The sequence below is a fragment of the Rhinoderma darwinii genome, assembly GCF_050947455.1.
Source record: "Rhinoderma darwinii isolate aRhiDar2 chromosome 5 unlocalized genomic scaffold, aRhiDar2.hap1 SUPER_5_unloc_55, whole genome shotgun sequence".
Lineage (NCBI taxonomy): Eukaryota > Metazoa > Chordata > Amphibia > Anura > Rhinodermatidae > Rhinoderma > Rhinoderma darwinii.
This window is the reverse complement of record NW_027461815.1, coordinates 947,786-974,294: the sequence shown is the minus strand read 5'-3', so window position 1 is coordinate 974,294 and position 26,509 is coordinate 947,786. Positions and strand designations below refer to the sequence as shown.

The window sequence follows — 26,509 nt, the reverse complement described above, 5'->3', positions numbered from 1 at the left end:
GATCGGACGCCGTTCTGCACATACTCAGTGATGTCACCACTTGTCGTAAATTACCTTACAATCCAACAACCATTTTCAAAGAAAAATGTCTGGTATTACAGGAAGGTTTTTCTATGGGAATTCTTACAAAAAGAGAGATGGATTGCACTAATAATGATTATCCAATTATTCTAAGTTTCCCACCCCTTTAAGGCTTGTTGTGTCGGGCAGAGGACACCTCGCTGGACATCTAGGAGCCTGGTCAGACAACAACTTACAAGCACTAGTACGAAGGTCGCCGAGTTATATCAAAGAGCAAGGAGGCTCTTAAAATGATGGACAAAATGGCATAGCCACATAATGTGCGGGTGATTGTGCCATGACTGCCCCCTATACGTCAGTGCCTCAGGAGAAGGCGCTGGCGGCCCCTGAAGCTCCACTGAGGATACTCAGCCTCCGATAATGAACGGAAGTTTATTTAGGAGTTATTTATTTTTTGCTAAAACTAAAAACAACTTTTTTGGCCAATATTTTGGTTGCTCTATGGCAGGGGTGGGGAACGTCCAGCCCGCGGGCCATATAAGCCCCACAAGATCATTTGGTCAGGCCCGACCTCACTCAGACCGTGCTGCCGCCGCTGCTTGGCTCCGTCCGCCCTACTCACGGAACAAAGTATGGTGGTGGCGGTCCGAGTGAGGTCGGTGTGCGCCAGCCGTAGAGTGGACCAGTCCAATCACCTGACCTCATGTCAGTGACGTGAGGTCAGGTAACTGGACTTGTCCACTCCCGTCACAGCGCGCACCGACCTCACTCTGACCACCGCTGCTGCAGCCATGACTTTCCCTGCTTGGCTCCGTCCACCCTACTCACTCACATTTAGGAGGAGGGCGGATACAAGTACGGCAACCGTCTGAGTGAGGCCGATGCATACCCGTCCAGTCACCTGACTGGAGTTCAGATGACTGGACTGGTCCACTCCGGGGCTGGCACGCACTGACCTCCTCACTCAGACCTTCACATCCTCGTTCAGTAGTAGTGATGACAGTACTTGGCTCCATCTATCCTCCTCCTCCTCCTCCTGACCTAAAATTTAGAAACTTGGCGGAGGCCTAAATGTAGAAACGTTGCTGTAGTGTAGACATAGGACCAGTCCTAAACGCATGAAGTCAGGTCCAGGTGACTAAAGGTGTTTTTTTCATCAAGGACATTTATGATGTATCCCCAGGATATGTCATGTCAGACAGGTGTGGCGCCAGATCTATCTCTAAAACTGGGTCCACTAAATCCCGTTCTACCTCTGTGTCCCGGCTGATTTCCGACCATGAAGAACAGTGTCGCTTGCTGAGCTGAGCTGTTTCCGTAAGTCCCATAGAACTTAATAGCAGTTACGGAAAAAGCGTTGATCGCGTGCCGCGCTGCTTCCGTGACTGCCATTCAGTACTATGGGAGTTATGGAAACAGCGCAGCTCACTGAGCGACACTGTTTTCTTCTTCATAGTCGGAAATCAGGCGGAAAAGAGACATAGAATGGGGTTATGGGGGGATACGCGTGGGTATTTGAGTAGGCCATGGGTACCTGTACTACATAGAATACGGTTATTGATTGTCTACCAACCTGCCGGCCACTGGCAATTTATCCTTTCTTCTCTAAACCGTTCTGTCTATATATTCAGCGTTTTTCTTATGTAATGTGTATGACAATTAATAGATCTGCATAACATTTGCATATGATATCCCTTTTGTGGTGCTCCTATTGTCATCGGTGTGGATTCATTTTTTATGTATTATTGTTTTAAAGAATATGAAATAAAAGTATTTATATTGAGCTTAAAGAATCTGTCTTGAATTTGTTTTCATATATACGGTGAGTACAACGGTTACTTATTGGGGGGTCACGAAAATGTCCAAGTGATGGAATAACATGCAGTGGATATAGGTTGGACTGACACTAGTTTACCTGAAGGCACTCAAAGCCCTTAAAGAGGTTCTGTCACCACATTATAAGTGGCCTATATTGTACATGATGTGATCGGCGCTGTAATGTAGATAACAGTGGTCCTAGTAATAAAGAGGCTCTGTCACCACATTATAAGTGGCCTATATTGTATATGATGTGATCGGCGCTGTAATGTAGAGAACAGTGGTCCTAGTAATAAAGAAGCTGTCACATTATAAGTGGCCTATATTGTACATGATGTGATCGGCGCTGTAATGAAGATAACAGTGGTCCTAGTAATAAAGAGTCTCTGTCACCACATTGTAAGTGGCCTATATTGTACATGATGTGATCGGCGCTGTAATGTAGATAACAGTGGTCCTAGTAATAAAGAAGCTGTCACATTATAAGTGGCCTATATTGTACATGATGTGATCGGCGCTGTAATGTAGAGAACAGTGGTCCTAGTAATAAAGAGGCTGTCACCACATTATAAGTGGCCTATATTGTACATGATGTGATCGGCGCTGTAATGTAGATAACAGTGGTCCTAGTAATAAAGAGGCTCTGTCACCACATTATAAGTGGCCCATGAAAAATCGAAAATAAAATGTAACTCTTATTCAGATATATGTTCTGCTAATTAGCCCCAATACCCCTGAAGACGCCACGTTGGTAGTGAAACATGTCGGGGTTCCGTGCGGTGACTTGTGTTATTAGCCGATCACAGCCGCAAGTTAACAAACATACAACAAATACGTCCCACTTATTCCTCGATAGCGTTGCTGCATTTCAATCTTGACATTACCCACAACTCCCAGACCTCGGCTGTTAAATTAAGCAATACAAATATCTGAATAAAAGATAAAGTTTTATTTTCAATGGATTAGTTAGTGGTCACTTGTGAAACAAAGGCTTTATCGTGCCTTCGGGCAAAGAGCAAACTAGCGTTACACTTGTAATCACATGTAAGTTATGAACGGTCAGAGACTCAGGACCTGCTGACACTGAACCCGTCAGTCTCGCAGATCTGACGGATACAGGACTCAGCGCGCGATACAGCTGCTCTTTATCTAGGATACAAAGCAGCTGTATCTCTAAAAGTAAAAATTATTTTTTAAAGAAAACTAATTAGAAAGTTGCACCAAACACACTGATAGACCGTTATATATATATATATATACACACACACACACAGTGGAGTCCCATTATTATTTGCACCTTTTACTTTGACGTCGGCAGCGCGTGGCACATGAAGACAGTGATGTGTGTCATGGCTTGGTGGGTATATAAGGGGGGCGGTCGGCTGTCTGATCACGTCACTCGTTGTTGTCATGGGTAACAGGGGCGATTTATCAGAATTGTAATAAGGGCTGATTATCGGCTTCCGGGCCCAGGGTGGAGTATTTCTCACACTGCGCAGTTTGTGAACGGTTCGCGTGCTGCTGTGGTGAAAGTGTGCCGTGAGCGGACAAATGGGAATAACCGACGTGGAAACTGGAGCACCAGGTGCCAGTGATGTGAGAGGTGAACGTCGGCTACGAAGGTGCGCGAGGGCCAGACGACACGCTACATGGAGCAGCTCACCGTGAAAATCATCCAGGGGGCGACCAGACGTGTCTAATACAAAAGCGAACCCGACTGTGTATGTGGCGCCGGAGCCGACAGACGGCCACCGCTCCTATGTAACAAAGCTTCAAAAAGGCTTCAATTTGCGCGGCAGGATCAGAATCGGACCACGATGATTGGCAGGGGGTTGCATTCTCCAAGCCGGTGGCGGCAGCGTTATGGTCAGGGGATTATTTCATGGCGTTCTCTGGGCCACTCATCTGTGTGGAGGGCTCTGAAGAGATCTGGGTGTGAATCCATCGTTGCAGATCACGTCCCCCCTACATGCTGATTGTCTTCCCTGGGGCAGAGGAATCTTCCAGCAAGACAATACGACACGTCACACGGCTAGAAATGTCCGATAGGAGGAGCCCGACCGAGACCTCCAAGTACTTCCCCGGTCCCTAATTCTCCAGACCTGAACTCAAGCGTTTTGTTTGCTCTACGGACCCTCCAGTAAATGTGGGATGTTCTGCAGTCAGCGTTGCCAGATACCGGAGACCACCGACCAGCACCTTACTGATCACCCCCCGCCCGTCTACAGCTGTCAGTGCTGCCCACGGCGGGTACACTGAATATCACCTGCTGCTCAGAATAATGGGACTCCACTGTGTGTATATATTTATATATATATATATATATATCATTTTCAGGTTTTCATAGCCTTTAAATGATAGGACGGATCTGATGCCCATCACTGAACACGTCTCCTGTGCGTTCCCTCTGCTGTATGACCGTGTGTCACATTTCGGCACGGTCTCGGACCAGTTCAGCATGGATTGCTCTTTCTCCAGCTGTAACGTATGTGACTTTCCTCTATCACGTGGAGTTACGGGTCCGTTATTGCACGTCGCCCTTTACTCTCACAGATGCAGCTTTTTCTGATATTTTCTCATGCATTATATTGTATTGTTGAGGGTTGGTGGTCTGTTGTCTTCTATCTGGTCTCATAACTTCATCACCAGGTCCGTATATTTTCACATCGGCGCGTTCTTTCCTCATGCTGCTTGTACGTGGCACGGCCTCTAGGGACAATGTTCCCACTTTTTTTACTCTATTGTTGTGTTTTGTATCTATTCATATAATCATTTGTTACTTTAGATTCACAGATTATTCTGGAAGTGAAGAGGTTAATGTTTACCTGGTTGTCACGTGATTCGGATCCGGTACCAGCGCAGGGATGTTCGCCCTTAGTAAGAACCATCAGACGTATGAGCGTCCGTCCCGGGAATTTTACTTGTTCTTTTAATCGGATGAAATAAAGAGAATTAGTGTTTACCTTGGATGGAGCGCCGGACAATCATCTCATCATTCCCTACCGGCTGCCGACACGGCGTTCTCATCCGGGCAGCAATGTGACCCAGACGCGGCCTCCAGGAACAAGTGCGCGGCGCGCGGACCAATAATATTTCCGAGCATTGACACTTCAAAAAACACTTTAAACATTAGCTCCAAAAACGCTGCGATTCAGGTTACATTTTCTCATGATATCCGCCACATATTTTTCAGCCTGAACATATTATGTGTGAACATCGGCCTAAGAACGAGTAGAACTGCGGGGAGGGGGGAACGTTCACGGAGTTGCACGTTCAAATTATACCAACCACCCGCCGCCGCGGAGGCCAGAGAATCTCCGTGGCAGGACGTCACTACAACCCGTACTCCGCACTGACCAATCCATCAGTCATGGTGGCCACTAATACATCACATGTGGAAAATCCCCTCCCCCATACAAGATTGCAGGAGTACTGGACTCTATGACTGCTTGTTTATTACTCCAGTCACATCCTAAGCTGCATTCACAGTTCTGCTTGCTGCCGGTTAGGCCTCATTCAGGTGCCGCTCTATTGCTGCGAGACTCGGACGCCACATCATTCAAACCAATCAAACTTAGATGATTATCGGTTTGGACAGTGATCCAAGTTTGTTTCACTTGAACCGTGTGGAGTTTGGGTCTAACAGCCGTCACGGCCGCCCGAATGAGACCAGACCAGAGATAGTCACAGTCACACCGGATCCGTCTGCTCCCAGGGAAACCCAGCAGATTAGTGAAAGCAGCTCTGGATGTGACTGGAGTAGAAGTTACAGGTCCTTGTCAATGAATTAGATCATCAAAAAGTTCATTTATTTCAGTAATTCGATTAAAAAATTTAAACTCAAATATTTTATAGATTCATCACAAAATATGAGGAAAAAGTGTGGTAGAAAAAGGTGCACAAGCAACAGGGGTATCCGCAGCCTTGACAGGATTGTCAAGAAAAGGCCATTCAAGAATCTGGGGGAGATTCACAAGGAGTGGACTGCGGCCGGAGTCAGTGCTTCAAGAGCCGCCGCCGCACACAGACGTATCCGGGACATGGGAGAAAACTGTCGCATCCCCAGAGACACCGTCAGCAGCGTCTTACCGGGGCGCAGGAAAAGGACGGGTCCGCTGCTCTGTGTCCGCAGTCCTGTGTTCACATGAAAGTACATTTTGCATTTCATTTGGAAGGTCCCGGAGTCTGGAGAAGAGTGGAGAGGCGTCAGTCCAAGTGTCTGCGCTCCAGTGTGAAGTGTCCGCAGTCAGTGATGGTTTGGGGGCCGTGTCTTCTGCTGGTGCCGGTCACTGTGTTATATCAGGTCCAGAGTCAGCGCAGCGTCTAGCAGGACATTCCCAGCACTTCATGCTCCCTCTGCTGACAGCTTTATGGAGACGCTGATTTCATTTTCCAGCAGGACTTGGCACCTGCCCGCACTGCCAAATGTACCAACACCCGGTGTAATAACCACAGGATCACTGCGCCTGATTGGCCAGAAAATTCATCTGACCTAAACCCCATAGAGAATCTATAGGGTATTGTCAAGAGGAAGATGAGACCCCAGACCCAACAATGCAGACGAGCTGAAGGCCGATATCAAAGCAACCTGGGCTCCATAACCCCTCAGCAGTGCCACAGGCTGATCCCCTCCATGCCACACCGCATTGATAACCCCTCAGCAGTGCCACAGGCTGATCACCTCCATGCCACGCCGCATTGATAACCCCTCAGCAGTGCCACAGGCTGATCGCCTCCATGCCACGCCGCATTGATAACACCTCAGCAGTGCCACAGGCTGATCACCTCCATGCCACGCCGCATTGATAACACCTCAGCAGTGCCACAGGCTGATCGCCTCCATGCCACGCCGCATTGATAACACCTCAGCAGTGCCACAGGCTGATCGCCCCCATGCCACGCCGCATTGATAACACCTCAGCAGTGCCACAGGCTGATCACCTCCATGCCACGCCGCATTGATAACCCCTCAGCAGTGCCACAGGCTGATCGCCTCCATGCCACGCCGCATTGATAACACCTCAGCAGTGTCACAGGCTGATCGCCTCCATGCCACGCCGCATTGATAACACCTCAGCAGTGTCACAGGCTGATCGCCTCCATGCCACGCCGCATTGATAACACCTCAGCAGTGCCACAGGCTGATCGCCTCCATGCCACGCCGCATTGATAACACCTCAGCAGTGTCACAGGCTGATCACCTCCATGCCACACCGCATTGATAACACCTCAGCAGTGCCACAGGCTGATCCCCTCCATGCCACGCCGCATTGATAACACCTCAGCAGTGCCACAGGCTGATCACCTCCATGCCACGCCGCATTGATAACACCTCAGCATTGCCACAGGCTGATCACCTCCATGCCACGCCGCATTGATGCAGTAATTCATGCAGAGTCAGAGCCCCGGCCAAGTATTGAGGGCAGATACTGGACAGACTTCTCAGTAGGACGACATTTCTGTATAAAAATAATTTCTGAATTTGGGCTTATATAATATTCTCATTTTCTGAGACACTAAATTTGGGGTTTTCAGTAACTGTTCCCATAATCATCAACATTAACAGAGAAAACTGCTGGAAATAGATCCGTCTGTGTGTGATGAATCTATAGAAGATACGAGACACTTTATGAATTGAATTACTGAAATAAACGAACTTTTTGATGATCTTCTAATTCATTAAGGACAAGTACAGTGAAGGAAATAAGTATTTGACCCCTTGCTGATTTTGTACGTTTGCCCGCTGTCAAAGTCATGAACAGTCTAGAATTTTTAGGCTAGGTTAATTTGACCAGTGAGAGATAGATTATATAAAAAAAAAACAACAGAAAATCACATTGTCAAAATGATCTCTATTTATTTGCATTGTGCACAGAGAAATAAGTATGTGATCCCCGACCAACCATTAAGAGTTCAGCCTCCTCCAGACCAGTTACTGCTCCAAATCACCTTGGTGCCTGCATTATAGACAGCTCTTACATGTCACCTGTATAAGAGACTCCTGTCCACAGACTCAATGATCAGTCTGACTCTAACCTCTACAACATGGGCAAGACCAAAGAGCGTTCTAAGGATGTCAGGGACAAGATCATAGCCCTGCACAAGGCTGGAATGGCCTACAAAACCATAAGTAAGACGCTGGGTGAGAAGGAGACAACTGTTGGTGCAATAGTAAGAAAATGGAAGACATACAAAATGACTGTCAATCGACATCGATCTGGGGCTCCATGCAAAATCTCACCTCGTGGGGTATCCTTGATCCTGAGGAAGGTGAGAGCTCAGCCGAAAACTACACGGGGGGAACTTGTTAATGATCTCAAGGCAGCTGGGACCACAGTCACCAAGAAAACCATTGGTAACACATTACGCCGTAATGGATTAAAATCCTGCAGTGCCCGCAAGGTCCCCCTGCTCAAGAAGGCACATGTACAGGCCCGTCTGAAGTTTGCAAATGAACATCTGGATGATTCTGAGAGTGATTGGGAGAAGGTGCTGTGGTCAGATGAGACTAAAATTGAGCTCTTTGGCATTAACTCAACTCGCCGTGTTTGGAGGAAGAGAAATGCTGCCTATGACCCAAAGAACACCGTCCCCACTGTCAAGCATGGAGGTGGAAACATTATGTTTTGGGGGTGTTTCTCTGCTAAGGGCACAGGACTACTTCACCACATCAATGGGAGAATGGATGGAGCCATGTACCGTCAAATCCTGAGTGACAACCTCCTTCCCTCCACCAGGACATTAAAAATGGCTCGTGGCTGGGTCTTCCAGCACGACAATGACCCGAAACATACAGCCAAGGCAACAAAGGAGTGGCTCAAAAAGAAGCACATTAAGGTCATGGAGTGGCCTAGCGGGTCTCCAGACCTTAATCCCATCGAAAACTTATGGAGGGAGCTGAAGATCCGAGTTGCCAAGCGACAGCCTCGAAATCTTATTGATTTACAGATGATCTGCAAAGAGGAGTGGCCAAAATTCCATCTAACATGTGTGCAAAGCTCATCATCAACTACAAAAAACGTCTGACTGCTGTGCTTGCCAACAAGGGTTTTGCCACCAAGTATTAAGTCTTGTTTGCCAAAGGGATCAAATACTTATTTCTCTGTGTACAATGCAAATAAATATATATATAAATTTTCACTGTGTGATTTTTTATTTTTTTTATATAATCTATCTCTCACTGGTAAAATTAACCTAGCCTAAAAATTCTAGACTGTTCATGTCTTTGACAGTGGGCAAACTTACAAAATCAGCAAGGGATCAAATACTTATTTCCTTCACTGTATATATATATATATATATATATATATATATATATATATATATATATATATATATATATATACACACACACACACACACACACACACACACACACACACACAGTAATACATAAAACTGATAGCGAGAGTCGAGCCCCAGACCACATGACGAAGCGCAGAATTACCTTGTGACAAGACTGATCCCTGTCCCTCTAGGTGACGGGTATTAACACGGCCGTATTTTTGGTCCACATTTAGTATATTTTTTTGCGTGTACCAGGCAGCTCGTGTCAGAGGAAAGTCAGAAGAGTCCAACTACAGATCCCACCGGATGGAGGCCGCCTCCGTCTACATATGTTACTAACCTTGTACTGATCCAGGAATTTTATCATCCTCTACTCCAGTCACAACCAGAGCTGCAGCCACAGGCTAAGATCAGCACTCTGCTACAACGTCTGAACATGAATACATCAGACTCCGGTACAGCACCTGAAACAACCACCACATTCACCCCAGGAGACACCACCAGCAGCACAAGAACCGAGGTGTTGATAAAAAAACAAAAACTACAGCTCTGGAGGTGACTGGAGTATTAGCCATGACGAGACTCCAGATCACGTAACTATGGACAGACGTACATCACATTAAATAGAACACTTTAAAATGGTACAGAAGAGGAGCGAAACATGAGAGGGGGGACATGGGCTCACGTACGATCAGCGAGGATCAGACCGCACGTCATCCCTCCCCCGCCGCAGAACACACGGGGAGATTAACACCGCCTTAAAGTTAGACCAGATACAACGAGAGCAGACACGGCACCTGCTGCGCACGCTGTAGGATAAATTTGGCGCACGTTAGACACTTTCCTCCTCCGTGCGTCACCTCACGGCCACTGCACTATTATTAGATCTGGCGCTGTTTACGGCTCGTTAGCCCCGCCTCTTTCTAGACGCATTTGGTCCAGGTAATAATTGGTCGGCAGCTGGAAGGGTCAGTGAAACGGAGAAAAAGAAAAAAAGAACCAGATGTTTTATTACCCAGAATTCTACGCGGCAGAATAAGGACAAATCCACAATTAATATTAAAAAAAAACAGTACAAGGACAAATGAGGGAGGATGGGAGTTATAGTCCGGGGGGGTTCACGCTGATAGATCACTGTTGTCGAACCTTTCTTGGTCATAAATTTCCGCCACAACTTTCCGCCCCGCGAACCAGCGACCGTTCAGTGCCTGTATGGCTTTGTGCGTTTCGCTGAGAATGGAGAATTCCACAAATATTTTAACAATTATTTCGGCATCTTCCTCCTCGCCCTGCTTCTCCTGATAAATAATCACTCGGTTAACGGCGCCAAACTTGCCGCATTCTTCTGTCACCTCCCCCTCCAAGTCATCGTCAATGTCCCTGGGATCCACCATGTTGCGCAGAACCATGACCGTGGACTGCGGGGTAAAGGATGATAAAAAGTCACACGACAGACATATATTCAGCCCTGCAGATGAAGTACAGCCACCACCGAGCGCCCCCCAATACCACGAGCCCCCCAGGATTATATCCCGCCCCACACAGACCCATATATTCCACTAGATCAAAAATTCTCCCCATCGAATCTGGGAAATATCTTCTTACCCCATATGGATTTCTATAGAGACGGTGAAGTAAAAGCTCAGACTGTAACCACCCAGGACACGGGGTCTCTGATGTGTAATCCTCTCCCCCCTCACACGGTGTATACAATGGACACGCGTGGTTGTCATAAGTGGCAATGGTGGAGAACCCCTCGGGTAAAATGGATCTAATTTTTTCTAAATATCCTCCCCATAAAACAGCAGACAAGACGGCAGCCACTCGTCCCCCCACAGCAGTAACGCACAGACTGAACCCCGGCACTCACCTCCTGCTTGCGCATGAGCTTCTGCATGACCATGTGCCGGGCGCTGCTGCCGGAGATGCTCATATGTTCCTGCTCACTCAGCATCTCCGGCCGCTCGGACTCTGGCGCCAAATCCTCCTCCTCCTTGTCCTTCTTAATTTCCAACTGTGCCATAGCCGGGGGGCTGGACAGTATAGGGTTAACTAGCCCCACTTGTGGGATGGTCACCGGGAGAGTAGGTCGCACCGGGGTCACACCTAAAACAAGGGAAGGGAAGATCGTGAGCAAAACCGCTAAACCTGCGATCCGACCGTTAAAGGGGCAGACACACAAAATATCAGAATGACCGGAATATTTATATCGCTGCTCATAGTTATTATAAAGAATCTGTAAAGCCGAAGAGAAAAACATTTCTATCGGCCGGATGCCGCTGCGTCCGTAACATTCAGAGCAATAATCTTGTATTTACAATTAGGCTCCGTTTATGTGTTGTGATGAATATTTTTCCAGCAAATAAAAGATCTACATAAACGCAAAGTGTGAACTGGGCTTCATTGTCGGTGTACAGAAACCTTACAGGGTTATTCCAGGACGCTTCATGTGCCAAAAACTGGAAAATGAAACCTATTGTAACCTCTGTCCGTGATGTGACGTCCATGAGACCCAGCGCCCGATTACCCGCATGTGACAGGATGTTAACATGGAAGGGACGTCATTATGGCGACCCTCACGTGGCCGCAATCACATGACAGGTCTCATGGACATACGACGTGTACAGATAAGGACTGGGTGCGGCAGAATCACTCCGGTCAGTACGTTACAATTTATATCTCCAGTGTATGAAGCATCTTAGAGAATATCCCGGATTAAAGCTCCGGGTACAGCCATTCTACATATTACGGAGATATAATTTGTTAGCTGCCCTCTGAACACCAGCGCAGCCTGCAGTGCGGACGCTTCCTACCTGTAATGACACCCGGGGCTTGTGCGGCCATGACAGCCTGAGGTAACGCCCCCAGTGGCTGTGCCAGGGTTAGTGATGGGGTGACAAGACCAGGACTGGCCAGCGTGCCAAGGACCGCCGCTCCAGCTACTGCTTCCTACAGGGAATAAAGAAAAGCGAGACACGGTGATATAAATGTCTGTCCGAGACAACACGAGAGGTTAATGTAAGAGAGCTCGGCCTATCCTGTAATTCATGTGTGAGGAGAGAACCTGGACAATGCCGGACACCCAGCGACCAATCACTGCAGTGATCTGTGGTACGGGAGATCTCAGGGGTCGCGGTTTGCTTACATTGATGATGCAGTTACCTGTATACTGACTGATCATATATATGTGATAGAAGGTCTATGTATGCCGCGGGTCTATGTATGCCGCGGGTCTATGTATGCCGCGGGTCTATGTATGCCGCGGGTCTATGTATGCCGCGGGTCTATGTATGCCGCGGGTCTATAGGATCACTGTATGCACAAGTCTATGGAGAGCAGATTAACTAAAACCAAGATAGAAGTTCAAATAAATATGGAGGACGCAGCATAAAGTCTCAATGGTAAAATAACTTCGCCTTGTTCTTACAAGGTGGAAAACCCCAAAATGATCAGCATCCTTGTCCCACAAATCAGCCTATTAATCCTGTGGAAACAGGAGAAAAATAGAATCTGACAGAAGAGGAAACACATAAACTGCAATGATAAAGACTTCTCACCTGGGCTGTGATTTTGGCAGTGGCAGCAGCGGCAGCAACAGCAGCGGCAGGTGGCAGACCTCCAGGTGTGGCGGGCGTAAGCAAAGGCATGGGCGGCGTAACGGCTTTTCCTACTCGAAGATACTGACCACCCAAATCGAACAAATTCATGGAGGAAACGGCATCTTGCGAGGACTGGGCCTTCTCGTACTCTGGTAATAGGAGGAAAGAATCGTTACGGACTAAGACCCTTTCTACCTCTCATGCCCATTAGATTGCTGGTGGCATTGGGTTGTATGGCATAGGTGGCGGGCTGACCGATCCCGGGTAAAGGAACACGGAGGACGCTCACCCTGAAATCTACCGGCATGGTGTGTACAGTATTTGCCCCATCGCAGATGTTCCTTTTTTCTAAATTAGTTTTATCTAATGGTCCCTGATCTATAGACACAGGGACAGGTTTACTCTTCAGATTGAGGCAGAATTCTGGTGTACAACATGAACGGTTTTAGTCATTTTTTTGTCATGCTCAACAAGGGGTGTGGCTTACTGGGAAAGGGGTGTGGCTTAAAACGTGATCCCGTGAGAAATTTTGGCACAAAAAAAATAAACTGCAGTGAACGAAGACAACTAGTAGGTGGTATAAGGAAGTGAAAAGTGTCTAGCAAGAAGCGCCACCGTCGGAGTATTTTTAATGATATGTTATATATAAAAAAAAAACTTTTGTAATTTACGTTTCTACAAAAAAAAAATCTGCCGCTTATATGCATCACAGTACATAGAAGCTGCAGAGTCCCGTTTTAAGATGAATCAGACAGAACACTGCTCCTTCTACAGCGGCTCCTGAGCGATCATCTATGCTCAATTCTGATCCAGACAAAGTGGAACCAGAAGAGAAAACAAACCCGAAACAGAATCTGCACGTGTCTCACTGGAACTGTAAAATCCGCGGCACAAATATGTGACATATACGCAGCGTGACCTAAAATCTGTGCCGATTTGGGGTTTTGTAAAACTCCATTCAATGGAATTGTACTGCACATGACAAGAGGAGAGTTTTTGGAGCATGGTCTCACCTATAAAGCCGTAACCTTTGTGTTTTCCGGTTGTGGGGTCCCGCGCTAACATACACGACTTGATCTTTCCGAAGGCCTCGAACACGCTCTTGATGTCGTCGTCTGATAAATCCTGGTGGACAGAAGCCACGTAGATCCTGTTGAAGGAACGAGCCTCCTCCGCCAGCTGGTCGATGATTGGCTGGGCCTGGCCGATGTTACTGGGTCTTCCCACCTGATGCCACAGACACAGGAGAAGAACAAGGTGGTCGGGTTAATGTCAGAGCATAAAGCCGAACAATCAGCAGACACCAGGCCGTGCTCGTGGCCTCGCCCACATTATTGCAGGCGCTCATCACCACGGATCACTGTAAATCGCAGCCTCAGACCCGATGCCCTGATATTATATGTACCCGAGCTGTGCGGACGAGGGGCGCTGAAGGACTTAGGATTTTTGAGGGTCCCAGTATAGGGGGCTGCAGGTCCCTTTTGTACTTGGTGGGGTGACCATGATTGCGAATGATAGAGCCCACCAGGCGGCCCCTGCTCTACAGCCATCACGCTGATCCATCCGGCACAGGCGGCTCTAACCGGACAATGCGCTGCGGCCGTCTCCTCACCTTTATGTTCCTTCCACCCAACATGACGGAGTTCATCTGCTCCAGTGCGAGCTGCGCGGCTTCCGGGACCTCGTATTCCACAAACGCAAAACCCTGGAGGAAACAGAGAAGAAGCAATGAATGGATCCGCGGCTCAGGATTTACCGGAGACGGTTAGAACTTCCTGCATTATTCATTTCTGCCTTTCAACTCTAATCGCCTCAGTCATTTATCAAATCGGATGAGATCGATTGTACAAAAGTGGTCAAAAATAAAGCGCGCAAATGTCTGCACCCGAGCGCCAAGGTAAATCAAGGGAACCGCGGACAGACCCACAATAAATGAAGACATCGGGGGACCCATATACACAGGGGGGGGCTCTAATTATTACAAAAAAAATAATGAAAGTTTATAACTATACTTTGTGATTCCATTCCTCAGCTGTTTTAAGATCACTGCTTGCCATCAGTAAATAGAATCATTTATTTTATTTTTTTACATCCAGAGATTGAACGCTCATCCTGACCAAATACTCCAATGAGGGCTTGTAGGGCCTGTTCACATGGAATTTTTTTGCAGGCATAAAATTGTGCCTTGAAAAAATAGCTGTTTTTTTTTTTAAAGTGGTTTTGCGCCACTTGCGTTTTTTGCCGCTTTTTTTTTAACCTGTCTTCAACAGGCAAAGGAAAAAACGCGTCAAAAAACGCTGCGGCCGTTCGCAGTGTTTTTTTCCGTCTCCCATTGATCCCAATGGGGTTTTTGAGGCAGAAAACACCTCCAGGGCATGTCGCTTCTTTTTCCCGCAAGCGTTTTTATCCGCTCCACTTCGAACTTGCCTCCTAGGTATTTCAATGTGGACGTTTTTTGCCACGGTTTCCGTGTGAACAGGGCCTCACAATTCTATCCAGTCTACACAATCCTTAATGAGCTAGACTAAGTAGCAGCAGAAATCTCTTCTTTCCTGGCATTTGCTACATTGTACCAGTGCAGGAAGAAATGTATCTGTCTGTAGTCACGTGTCTGCCCGACAGAGGATGGTCTAGACTGAACACATTATAGCAAACCCTAACCACTTACTGACAGCAAGCAGAGATCTTGCAAACTGTAAAGCATTCAAAGACAAAGAGGAATTTATTATTCTATCGACGCCAGTTTTCTGGCGTATAAGTCGTAAATGTCTCAAGTCGCAATTTACAGAAAACGGTCAATGAGGCATTTGCGCGGCCCACGTTACTACCTAAATGTGAGCGGGGCTCAGTGGAAGGCGGTGGATATTACAGCTCGTAGATTTGACATTGTGGCGCATGGACGGCTACAGATCTGCTTCTCGTAATAAATGTGCCGCATCTTACTCCAGCGCATCCTAATTAATTCCACGCAAAGTTTATTAGGAAGGTTTTTCAATAGAGAGTGGCAAAGCTTTATTTGCTGCAGAACCTCTTTGCTGGCCTTGCAGGGGGCACTTTCATGGGTTCCGCTCACCTTGTGTTTCATCGTGACCGAGTCCCACGACATGTCTATGCTTTTGATCGGCCCAAATGGTGCGAAGGCCTGTCGAATAGTGTCTTCTCCCAGCTCATAATAGATGGAGCCCACGTAGACGCGGCACATTATGGCGAGGGCGCGTTGCCTCTGGGCAGCAATCTAGGAGAGAAAAGCCAACAATAAGGAGCAGCATCATAAATGGTAAGTACGCGCCAAACACTGAAAGCAACCAGCTGCCTCAACCCCGACCACCACCCCCATCCACAGGACAATGAACCCCAGTTATCTCACCACCGCCCAAATGTGAGTGCTGCCAGCTTAGGCAGCCAGTGGCCGCGGACAGCCCTTCCCGACCTGCAGGAGGAGGAAACTGGTTAGGGACACTTGATAAATCACAGGACCAGGAATCGTTACCTCAAAACCTCCTCATCTGGCCGGCCAAGGATAGGTGATAAATTATTATGGCAAGACTCCTTTAAAGGGGTTTTCCAGATAGAAGATATTGATGGTCTCTCCTCAGGTAAGGCCATCAATATCTGATCTGTGGGGGTCCAACACCCGGCATCCCTGCGGGCGCTGCTTCCACTTCATTTCGGTCACTGTCCGTATTGTGAATCGCCGACACACTTGTAGCATCGGTTCACACCATCGCAGCCTGATCCCATCCAAGAGGAGGAAGCTGTAATACTGAGAACCGCCACTACAAGTGTCGGCGAGTGACAGAAATAAAGGGAAAACAGCGCGCGAGAGAGAGAGAAAAAGAGAGAGAGAAAAAGAGAGAGAGAAAAAGAGAGAGAGAGAAAAAGAGAGAGAGAGAAAAAGAGAGAGAGAGAAAAAGAGAGAGAGAGAAAAAAGAGAGAGAAAAAGAGAGAGAAAAAGAGAGAGAGAGAAAGAGAGAGAAAGAGAGAGAGAGAGAGAGAAAGAGAGAGAGAGAAAGAGAGAGAGAGAAAGAGAGAGAGAGAAAGAGAGAGAGAGAAAGAGAGAGATAGAGAGACAGAGAGATAGATAGATGATAGATAGAGCGCCGCGGTTCCTTCAAAGCAGCTGATCGAAGGGGGTGCTGAGAGTCAGACCCCAACCGTTCAGTAGCATCCATCACCATAGACTATAATGGTATCCAGACACTACAGTCCATGGGTGACGGGTGCCACTATTAGGCATCTGTTTAGGGTGTTCTTCACCCATATAACATGGTGGTATCAGTTATACGTAGACCTGTGACGTATCATCTGTAAAAAATACATCACCCATAGGTTTCTGTTAAAAAACACCAAAACCCTCTTTTGGCCTAGGTCGGGCTGACTGGGCACTGTGGACACGATTAGTGAGTACTCCGGGAGTGTTCCCGACGTAAACGCTAAACCGCGGTCCCAAACGTGAAGTGATCAGGGCCTCAGTACGGTTCTAAGGGTTTGTTCACATGGTACAGGTTGGCCGTGGGCAAATCCGTTGTGGATTAAATTTGCAGCAGAAATCCGGAGTGGAAACTCTTTTGACTTCTGCCGTGGATTGACCGGGCGATCCGCACCTCGACCTTTCACCACCAGATTGGCAGCAATTTAAATACCTGCTGTGGATATTAAAATCCGTAGTGTTTATTATTCTGCGTGAATCTTTTCCGGCGCATGTGAATGGGGCATAAAATAAACGATCACATGCAGGACCGGCGGAAGGGGAGCGGATTGTGAGGATTTGTGTGTGGGATCCTGACCGTGTGAACATGGCCTCATAACCTCGGGGAGCGGTGATACTAGGATTTCTATGCAGCTCCGCTGACTGTGAATGCGCAGAGCTCAGCACACAGTCCATAGACACGCCATGCACAGACACGCCATGCACAGACACGCCATGCACAGACACGCCATGCACAGACACGCCATGCACAGACACGCCATGCACAGACACGCCATGCACAGACACGCCATGCACAGACACGCCATGCACAGACACGCCATGCACAGACACGCCATGCAGCCACTGGATGAAAGATCAGGAGAATTGAAAAATGAAAGCCGTATTAACGATGGAAGTCAGGATCACGCGTTACAACCCCCTCCCCCACCAATAACCGTTCATTTACGCTTAGCGTTTGAGGTGCGGTTAGAACCGCATAGGAAAAACCGCATCCGAAAATCGAATGTGTTTGTGTGTGATGGGGGTCCTGATCAAAATAATTGTAACAATATTCTGGACTATTGGCATATGATGGGGCCACAGACCGGGCTGCAGGGATCAGTGAAACCAAACAAGAGCCGGATATGCTGTCACCTGTAGATTTGGATTATATAAGATTTACTACGGCTCGGAGACACTAGATGAAGGTTAGTAACCGGAAGGTCCAGTCTAAAGGGGAGCAAAAGCCGCAACCATCAGTCATTAGAATGGATTGTACATCCTCCCTCCATGTGCTCCTCAGCCAGACGGGTGCTCCTGAGCTGCGGGCAGTGGAGACCACGATACGGGCAAGACCCGCCCACTGCGTGAGCCGACATCCCGACGCCTCCCATCCCTGGCAGATATCCCGACGCCTCCCATCCCTGGCAGATATCCAGACGCCTCCCATCCCTGGCAGATATCCCGACGCCTCCCATCCCTGGCAGAGAGCCCGACGCCTCCCATCCCTGGCAGAGAGCCCGACGCCTCCCATCCCTGGCAGAGAGCCCGACGCCTCCCAACCCTGGCAGACGTCCCGACGCCTCCCATCCCTGGCAGACGTCCCGACGCCTCCCATCCCTGGCAGACGTCCCGACGCCTCCCATCCCTGGCAGATGTCCAGACGCCTCCCATCCCTGGCAGAGAGCCCGACGCCTCCCATCCCTGGCAGAGAGCCCGACGCCTCCCAACACTGGCAGACGTCCCGACGCCTCCCAACCCTGGCAGACGTCCCGACGCCTCCCATCCCTGGCAGATGTCCCGGCGCCTCCCATCCCTGGCAGAGAGCCCGACGCCTCCCATCCCTGGCAGTTAGCCCGACGCCTCCCATCCCTGGCAGATAGCCCGACGCGTCCCATCCCAGCTCCTCCCATCCATGGCAGACATCCCGACGCCTCCCATCCCTGGCAGACATGCCGGCGCCTCCCATCCCTGGCAGACGTCCCGGCGCCTCCCATCCCTGGCAGACGTCCCGGCGCCTCCCATCCCTGGCAGACGTCCCGACGCCTCCCAACCCTGGCAGACGTCCCGACGCCTCCCAACCCTGGCAGACGTCCCGACGCCTCCCAACCCTGGCAGACGTCCCGACGCCTCCCAACCCTGGCAGACGTCCCGACGCCTCCCAACCCTGGCAGACGTCCCGACGCCTCCCAACCCTGGCAGACGTCCCGACGCCTCCCAACCCTGGCAGACGTCCCGACGCCTCCCAACCCTGGCAGACGTCCCGACGCCTCCCAACCCTGGCAGACGTCCCGACGCCTCCCAACCCTGGCAGACATCCCGGCGCCTCCCAACCCTGGCAGACATCCCGGCGCCTCCCATCCCTGGCAGATAGCCCGACGCCTCCCATCCCTGGCAGATAGCCCGACGCCTCCCAACCCTGGCAGACGTCCCGACGCCTCCCAACCCTGGCAGACGTCCCGACGCCTCCTATCCCTGGCAGATAGCCCGACGCCTCCCATCCCTGGCAGATAGCCCGACGCCTCCCATCCCTGGCAGATAGCCCGACGCCTCCCATCCCTGGCAGATAGCCCGACGCCTCCCATCCCTGGCAGATAGCCCGACGCCTCCCATCCCTGGCAGATAGCTCGACGCCTCCCATCCCTGGCAGATAGCCCGACGCCTCCCATCCCTGGCAGATAGCCCGACGCCTCCCATCCCTGGCAGATAGCCCGACGCCTCCCATCCCTGGCAGATAGCCTGACGCCTCCCATCCCTGGCAGATATCCCATTAGCATGGACAATGTCGTGAGAAGTTGAACATTTGCTAGAGCCGCTTCTTTGAGAAACACATTGACCCTGTGGCAGACTGGTGTGTACTTGAATGGAAGTCCTGAGCCGTCATACAGCATTATGTGGGAGACGTACATTATATCTATATATCATATCTGGTCGGAACAAAGCAGGACAAGCTCGTCCCTTCCCCAATTTACAGATTGACAGAGCTGGGGGATGCTAGGAGGCAGTAGAAGGAAGGGGTGCCCATCAGTGCCCCCTACACAAAGCCACGGTGGGCATTAATATCATGTGTCCTCTACTCCCGTGTAGCACATGCAGTGAGCGCGCTCAGTGATACCTGGCGAGCAGTCAGCAGCCCCCTCCTCAGATTACTGTAAAACCTCTGTGTAGTTTAGATTATGCCCGACGCTTTCTCTATAATCTCATTTTACAGGTGAACGATTGTCGGCTTTGGCTCCACTTTGATTTACTGGATTTATAGAGAAGACGTTCAACATAAAAAAGAAAAGATGCAAATAACAGAGGATGAGGGAGAAGCGGCACTCACCCATCCACACCGTCACTCCGTGCCCACAACATACAGCGTCTCCCCCACTAATGATCCTGTTACCAACATGCACAACTCCAAGCAGCTTAAATATTCTGTGCTGCTGTCTAGTGGCTGTTACAGCTCCATCCCCATGTACTCCGTTCTGAAGAGCGGAGGACAACACGTTCCCCAATGTCAAACACTTGATTTGTACACAGGTCGTTCCCCACAGGAAGGTATAGAAGCTGCTATAGTGTCTACCGGACGATAAAGATCTCACTTAAAGGCCGGACTTACACACCGCAGCTACTCACATTATATAAAGCAGGTTAATAAAAGTGGAATATCCCTTATACATGAAACATATTCATTGTTAAATCCCAGAGAACCCCTTTATATCACATGTCCACATCAGACCAACATTATACAGTGTATATATAGAACTAACCTACATGCTGAAATCTACAAGCACTACCTGCTTGTTCAGTGTCTTTACAGAGCGTGTTCTGGTTACATTCTGTAAAGTGTAATCTCTACACCAAACACTGTACAGTCATGTGATGTAGGGAGAGAACTGCCCCCTGCATGATATCAGCTCAGCTAAGCTACAGGTTGTCTGTCTACAACCAGCAGAATAGGGAGTGCAGCTCTGGAGTATAATACAGGATGTAACTCAGGATCAGTACAGGATAAGTAATGTAATAGTGAGTGCAGCTCTGGAGTATAATACAGGATGTAACTCAGGATCAGTACAGGATAAGTAATGTAATAGTGAGTGCAGCTCTGGAGTATAATACAGGATGTAACTCGGGATCAGTACAGGATAAGTAATGTAATGTATGTGCACAGTGACTCCACCAGCAGAATAGTGAGTGCAGCTCTGGAGTATAATGCAGGATGTAACTCAGGATCAGTACAGGATAAATAATGTAATGTATGTACACGGTGACTCCACCAGCAGAATAGTGAGTGCAGCTCTGGAGTATAATACAGGATGTAACTCGGGATCAGTATAGGATAAGTAATGTAATGTATGTGCACAGTGACTCCACCAGCAGAATAGTGAATGCAGCTCTGGAGTATAATACAGGATGTAACTCAGGATCAGTACAGGATAAGTAATGTATGTACACAGTGACTCCACCAGCAGAATAGTGAGTGCAGCTCTGGAGTATAATACAGGATGTAACTCAGGATCAGTACAGGATAAATAATGTAATGTATGTACACGGTGACTCCACCAGCAGAATAGGGAGTGCAGCTCTGGAGTATAATATAGGATGTAACTCAGGATCAGTACAGGATAAGTAATGTAATGTATGTACACATTGACTCCACCAGCAGAATAGTGAGTGCAGCTCTGGAGTATAATACAGGATGTAACCCAGGATCAGTACAGGATAAGTAATGTAATGTATGTACACAGTGACTCTCCAGCAGAATAGTGAGTGCAGCTCTGGAGTATAATACAGGATATAACTCAGGATCAGTACAGGATAAGTAATGTAATGTATGTACACAGTGACTCCACCAGCAGAATAGTGAGGGCAGCTCTGGAGTATAATACAGGATATAACTCAGGATCAGTACAGGATAAGTAATATAATGTATGTACACAGTGACTCCACCAGCAGAATAGTGAGTGCAGCTCTGGAGTATAATACAGGATGTAACCCAGGATCAGTACAGGATAAGTAATGTATGTGCTCAGTGTATCCACAAATAAATAGATTAAAGAGTCTCTGTCACCAGATTATTAGTGGCCTATCTTCTACATAATATGATCGGCGCTGTAATGTAGATTACAGCAGTGTATTTTATTTAGAAAAAATATCAATTTTGACGTAGTTATGACCCATTTTAGATTTATGCTAATGTCTTTCTTAATGCCCAACTGGGCGTGTTTTTACTTTTTGACCAAGTGGGCGTTGTACAGAGGAATGTGTGACGCTGACCAATCAGCATCATACACTTCTCTCCATTCATTTACTCAGCACATAGTGATCTTGCTAGATCATGCTGTGCAGTCACTTACTCACACATTAACGTTACTGAAGTGTCTTGACAGTGAATAGACATCACCTCCAGCCAGGACGGGATGTCTATTCACATTCCTGACACTTTGGTAACGTTTGTGTGTGAAATAAAAAACACTGCTGTAATCTACATTACAGCGCCGATTATATTATGTAGAAGATAGGCCACTTATAATGTGGTGACAGCCTCTTTATTACTAGGACCACTGTTATCTACATTACAGCGCCGATCATATTATGTAGAAGATAGGCCACTTATAATGTGGTGACAGCCTCTTTATTACTAGGACCACTGTTATCTACATTACAGCGCCGATCATATTATGTAGAAGATAGGCCACTTATAATGTGGTGACAGCCTCTTTATTACTAGGACCACTGTTATCTACATTACAGCGCCTATCATATTATGTAGAAGAGGGGCCACTTATAATGTGGTGACAGAGCCTGTTCAAACAAAATTTTACTGTTTTTTTTAATCACATTTAGAGGACTCACACTTTAAGGCCTCATGCACACGACCGTAGTGATGTGCATGGCCCGTGATTTGCGTCTCGGACGGCCGCAGAGTGTCATCCGCAAATCAGGGGCGTGCACGTTGATTTCGATGAGCCTGGACCCCAAAATGCGGCCGTACTAAGACATGTCCTATCTTTTTGGGGTCCAGGCTCCGGGCAATGCAAGGAACGTGGAAACCATGGTCGTGTGCATGGGCCCATAGAAATGAATAGGACCGCGATTCACCTGTGAATTGCGGCCGCAAAAACATGTTCGTGTCCATGGGGCCTAGGAGTTCTACACAGGGAGCACAGATCAGTAAACAGCACTTGGATTATTATAAGCACATAACTGCAGGAGGCTGATTCTTGAGAATGGCTACTGACAATGTAATATGCAGAGGATTGAATATATACATTGTACAGAGACAAAAAGCTAAAGATTGTGTCACTGTCCATATACACCTGCTTGTATAGAGGTTAAGAAATACATGGCGGCTTTCTTCCAAAAACAGTCCCACCGGTCTATGGGTTGTGCCTGGTATCGCAGCTCAACTCCAATGGAGTGAATGTGGCTGAGCTGTAATGCCACACACAACCTGTAGACCGGGGTGGTGCAGTCTTTGGTAGAAAGCAGCCATGATTTTCTACAACTGGACACCCCCTTTAAGTGCAGGGTGTGACTATTTAAGAAGAGACAAGATAGATAGATAGATAGATAGATAGATAGATAGATAGATAGATAGATAGATAGGAGATTGATAGATATTTGGACAGTCACACAATGTTTAACATTTTGCCTTTGTAGACCCCATCAATGGATGTAAGTGAAGTGGAGACTTTCAGCTTTAAAGGGATTATCCAGGTTATTAAAATGTATGGCCTTTGCCTAGGATAGGCCATCAATATTAGATAGGTGGGGGAGCAATGGGACAGTTGGACCCCCACCGGTCTAATATTGATGGCCTATCCAAAGGATAGGCCATTAATTTTAAAAGAACCTGGATAACCCCTTTAAAGCTGGAAGTCCCCACTTCACTCACATCCATTGACCCGATAAACCCTTTAAGTCAAGGGGTTTAGCAAGAATCTTGAATTAACCGTTTAGGAATTTCAGCCATTTTTTACACAGTCCCTCCATGTTCAGTAAAGTAATTGGAGAAAGTAAGATGATGATGAATATCAGGATTCTTGTTGATACTTGGAGGTGGTCAGTGACTGGAGTCCGGATCCATGGACATCACCACACTGGAGTCCGGATCCATGGACATCACCACACTGGAGTCCGGATCCATGGACATCACCACACTGGAGTCCGGATCCATGGACATCACCACACTGGAGTCCGGATCCATGGACATCACCACACTGGAGTCCGGATCCATGGACATCACCACACTGGAGTCCGGATCCATTGACATCACCACACTGGAGTCCGGATCCCTGGACATCACCACACTGGAGTCCGGATCCCTGGACATCACCACACTGGAGTTTCCGCCTCGAGATGCTGTGTCTCTTCTGCTTGTTTGGGTCTCTCTCTCCTTCAATGAGTGAATTGCTCCTTCGTGTTGAGGTCCGGTGGTCACTGGAGGATCTTCCATCCCTTGTATTTGGAAGCTCTTGCGTTGCTTTCGCGGAATGTTCTGGGTCTTTCTCCTTCTGTGCGGTGAAGCGCCGTCCGATCAGTTTTGCAGCAGGCGACTGAAGAGCAGAAAGTGTCGCTCGATACACTTCAGAATTCATCCTGCTCCTTCTATCCGCAGTCACATCATCAACTAACACCAGCGGGCCAGCTCCACTGGCACCATACATGCCCATGTCATAGCCCGGCCCCCACCATGGGTGACAGATGATGTGTGATACTTCATGCCCTCTTGTCCCAGACGGTGTAATCCGGTCTTTGGTGTTACCAGCAGTTGCATCTCGAGATAAATCCTCTGTATTCACATTCATGAAGACATCTCTTGATTGTAGACGGTGATGATGATGATGGGCGACCTCCTTCAGAGTGTGAGGCCTCGTGTACACGACCGTAGTGATATGCCCGGGCCCTGATTTTTGGGACGGACGGCCGCGGAGTGTCACCCGCAAATCACGGGCCGTGCACATTGCCACGTGCATTCATTTCTAAGTCCTGGCTTCTGGGCAATGCACGCAGCGTGGAAACCACGGGGTCGTGTGCATGGGCCCATTGAAATGAGTGGGGCCGCAATTCACCCGCAGATTTGAGGCCGCAAAAATACGTTTGTGTGCACGGGGCCTTCGTGACTGGTCTAGATGTGAAGAGGAGGAATTCCGGATCCTCCACGCAGTGTCTTCTGGGGTCTCGGTGTCTTCTGGGGTCTCGGTGTCCTCTGGGGTCTCGGTGTCCTCTGGGGTCTCGGTGTCCTCTGGGGTCTCGGTGTCCTCTGGGGTCTCGGTGTCGCTGAGCTCCCAGTACGCTTTTTTCCTTTATGTTGGTGTATTGGTCACTCCTGAAGTTTCCGCTATATCGGATAGGTTTGTTGTCTGTTATCAGCCTAATGACGGCCGCCTTCACTCGCATCGACACCTCTTTGGGCCGCATATTTCCCATAAACAGCTACGAATTGCAAATTGAGCGCTTGGAATCAACTCCAGACCTTGTATCAACTCAATATGTCATGAATTGAGGGATCAGGCTGCGCCCGGCCATGGCACCGCTTATCACTCGTTTAATTGCTTTAGACACTGAACGTGGAGGGCTGTGGAAAAAAAACGGCCGCCATTCCTAATCGGTTAACGTAAGAATCTTGTTAAACGCCTTGAATTAAAGCTGAAAGTCTCCATTGTGGTGGTGAACACGGCGTCGACCTCCAAACACTTCTGTACCCGACTGTATAACACATAGACATCTCCCCCCTCTGAAGCCCTGGCCGGGCACCTGTCCTAGGGATCCTCCTCATGACGTATTTAGGCCGGTATGGACGGGGTTGGGAGGACGGAACTTAAAAATAAAATAAAAGAAAGTGTAAATGGAGACTTTACATGATGATTAGAGGTCACGTCAAACACGTCCCAGTGCCGTGATCCTCTGCTCTCCTAGGCCTGCCGTGTTAACCCCTTACCTTCAGCCTCCAGGTGAGAATAAGCTTCATTTCTAGGACAGTTACATGCATTTCATGACAGGTCTATAAATGTAAAGCCCCCCAGTATAGGAGCCACGTCCCCCCCCTCCCACCACAGGAAGATATAAACAGCCCGCCGCCCTCCTCCCACAACACAGGAATGGTGCCCCAGAAGAAGTGAATATTTCTATTGACCGATTGTAAAGGTGAGAGTGGATCTCCAAAGCTCATTGTCACTGCTGCCATCTGAAAGACAGTAAAGACAGAGTTCAGTCCGCTGCCGCTTTCTGTGTAGATTGTTCTCTGCTCTAGATTCAAGTAGACACAAGTAACAGAGAACCTGTAGAAATAATGGGGAGAGAATTCTGGGTTTTCCTCCGGGAAGGGGGGGCTTATTGACTACTATTAAATCACATCCCATGAATGGGGAGGGGTGGGGGCGTCGGGACAGGGTGGGGGGGGGGCATAGAGCCATAGGAGGAAAACAACCCACATACAATAGTCTATAGGTGGAGGTGGCATTCACCCAGCAGGGCGGGGGTGGGGACAGGACCTCTCTGAGTTATAAACTTCACTCTCAAAGTGTCACAAAAATAATCCACATCACGATAAACATTAAAAGCCACAGAAAGAAGGGGAAGAAAAATAAAACATGTGTGACACCAT

General features: G+C 48.4%; 1 protein-coding gene across 3 annotated transcripts in view; it reads right to left on the bottom strand.

Annotated features, from left to right (window-relative positions):
* Positions 1-10,110: 10,110 nt before the first annotated feature.
* Positions 10,111-26,509, bottom strand: part of PUF60 (poly(U) binding splicing factor 60) — a 30,907-nt gene continuing 14,508 nt past the window's right edge. For 2 of the 3 annotated variants that reach the window (XM_075847669.1, XM_075847670.1), the window contains exons 4-11: positions 26,039-26,089; positions 15,799-15,960; positions 14,338-14,430; positions 13,739-13,952; positions 12,684-12,874; positions 11,940-12,075; positions 10,997-11,232; positions 10,111-10,544 (exon numbers count right to left, since the gene is read on the bottom strand). In XM_075847669.1, the coding sequence (XP_075703784.1) occupies positions 10,245-10,544; positions 10,997-11,232; positions 11,940-12,075; positions 12,684-12,874; positions 13,739-13,952; positions 14,338-14,430; positions 15,799-15,960; positions 26,039-26,089 (1,383 nt within the window). In that variant the 3' untranslated portion in view covers positions 10,111-10,244. The remainder of the gene's footprint in view (positions 10,545-10,996; positions 11,233-11,939; positions 12,076-12,683; positions 12,875-13,738; positions 13,953-14,337; positions 14,431-15,798; positions 15,961-26,038; positions 26,090-26,509) is intronic. The other variant, XM_075847671.1, reaches the window with a different exon arrangement.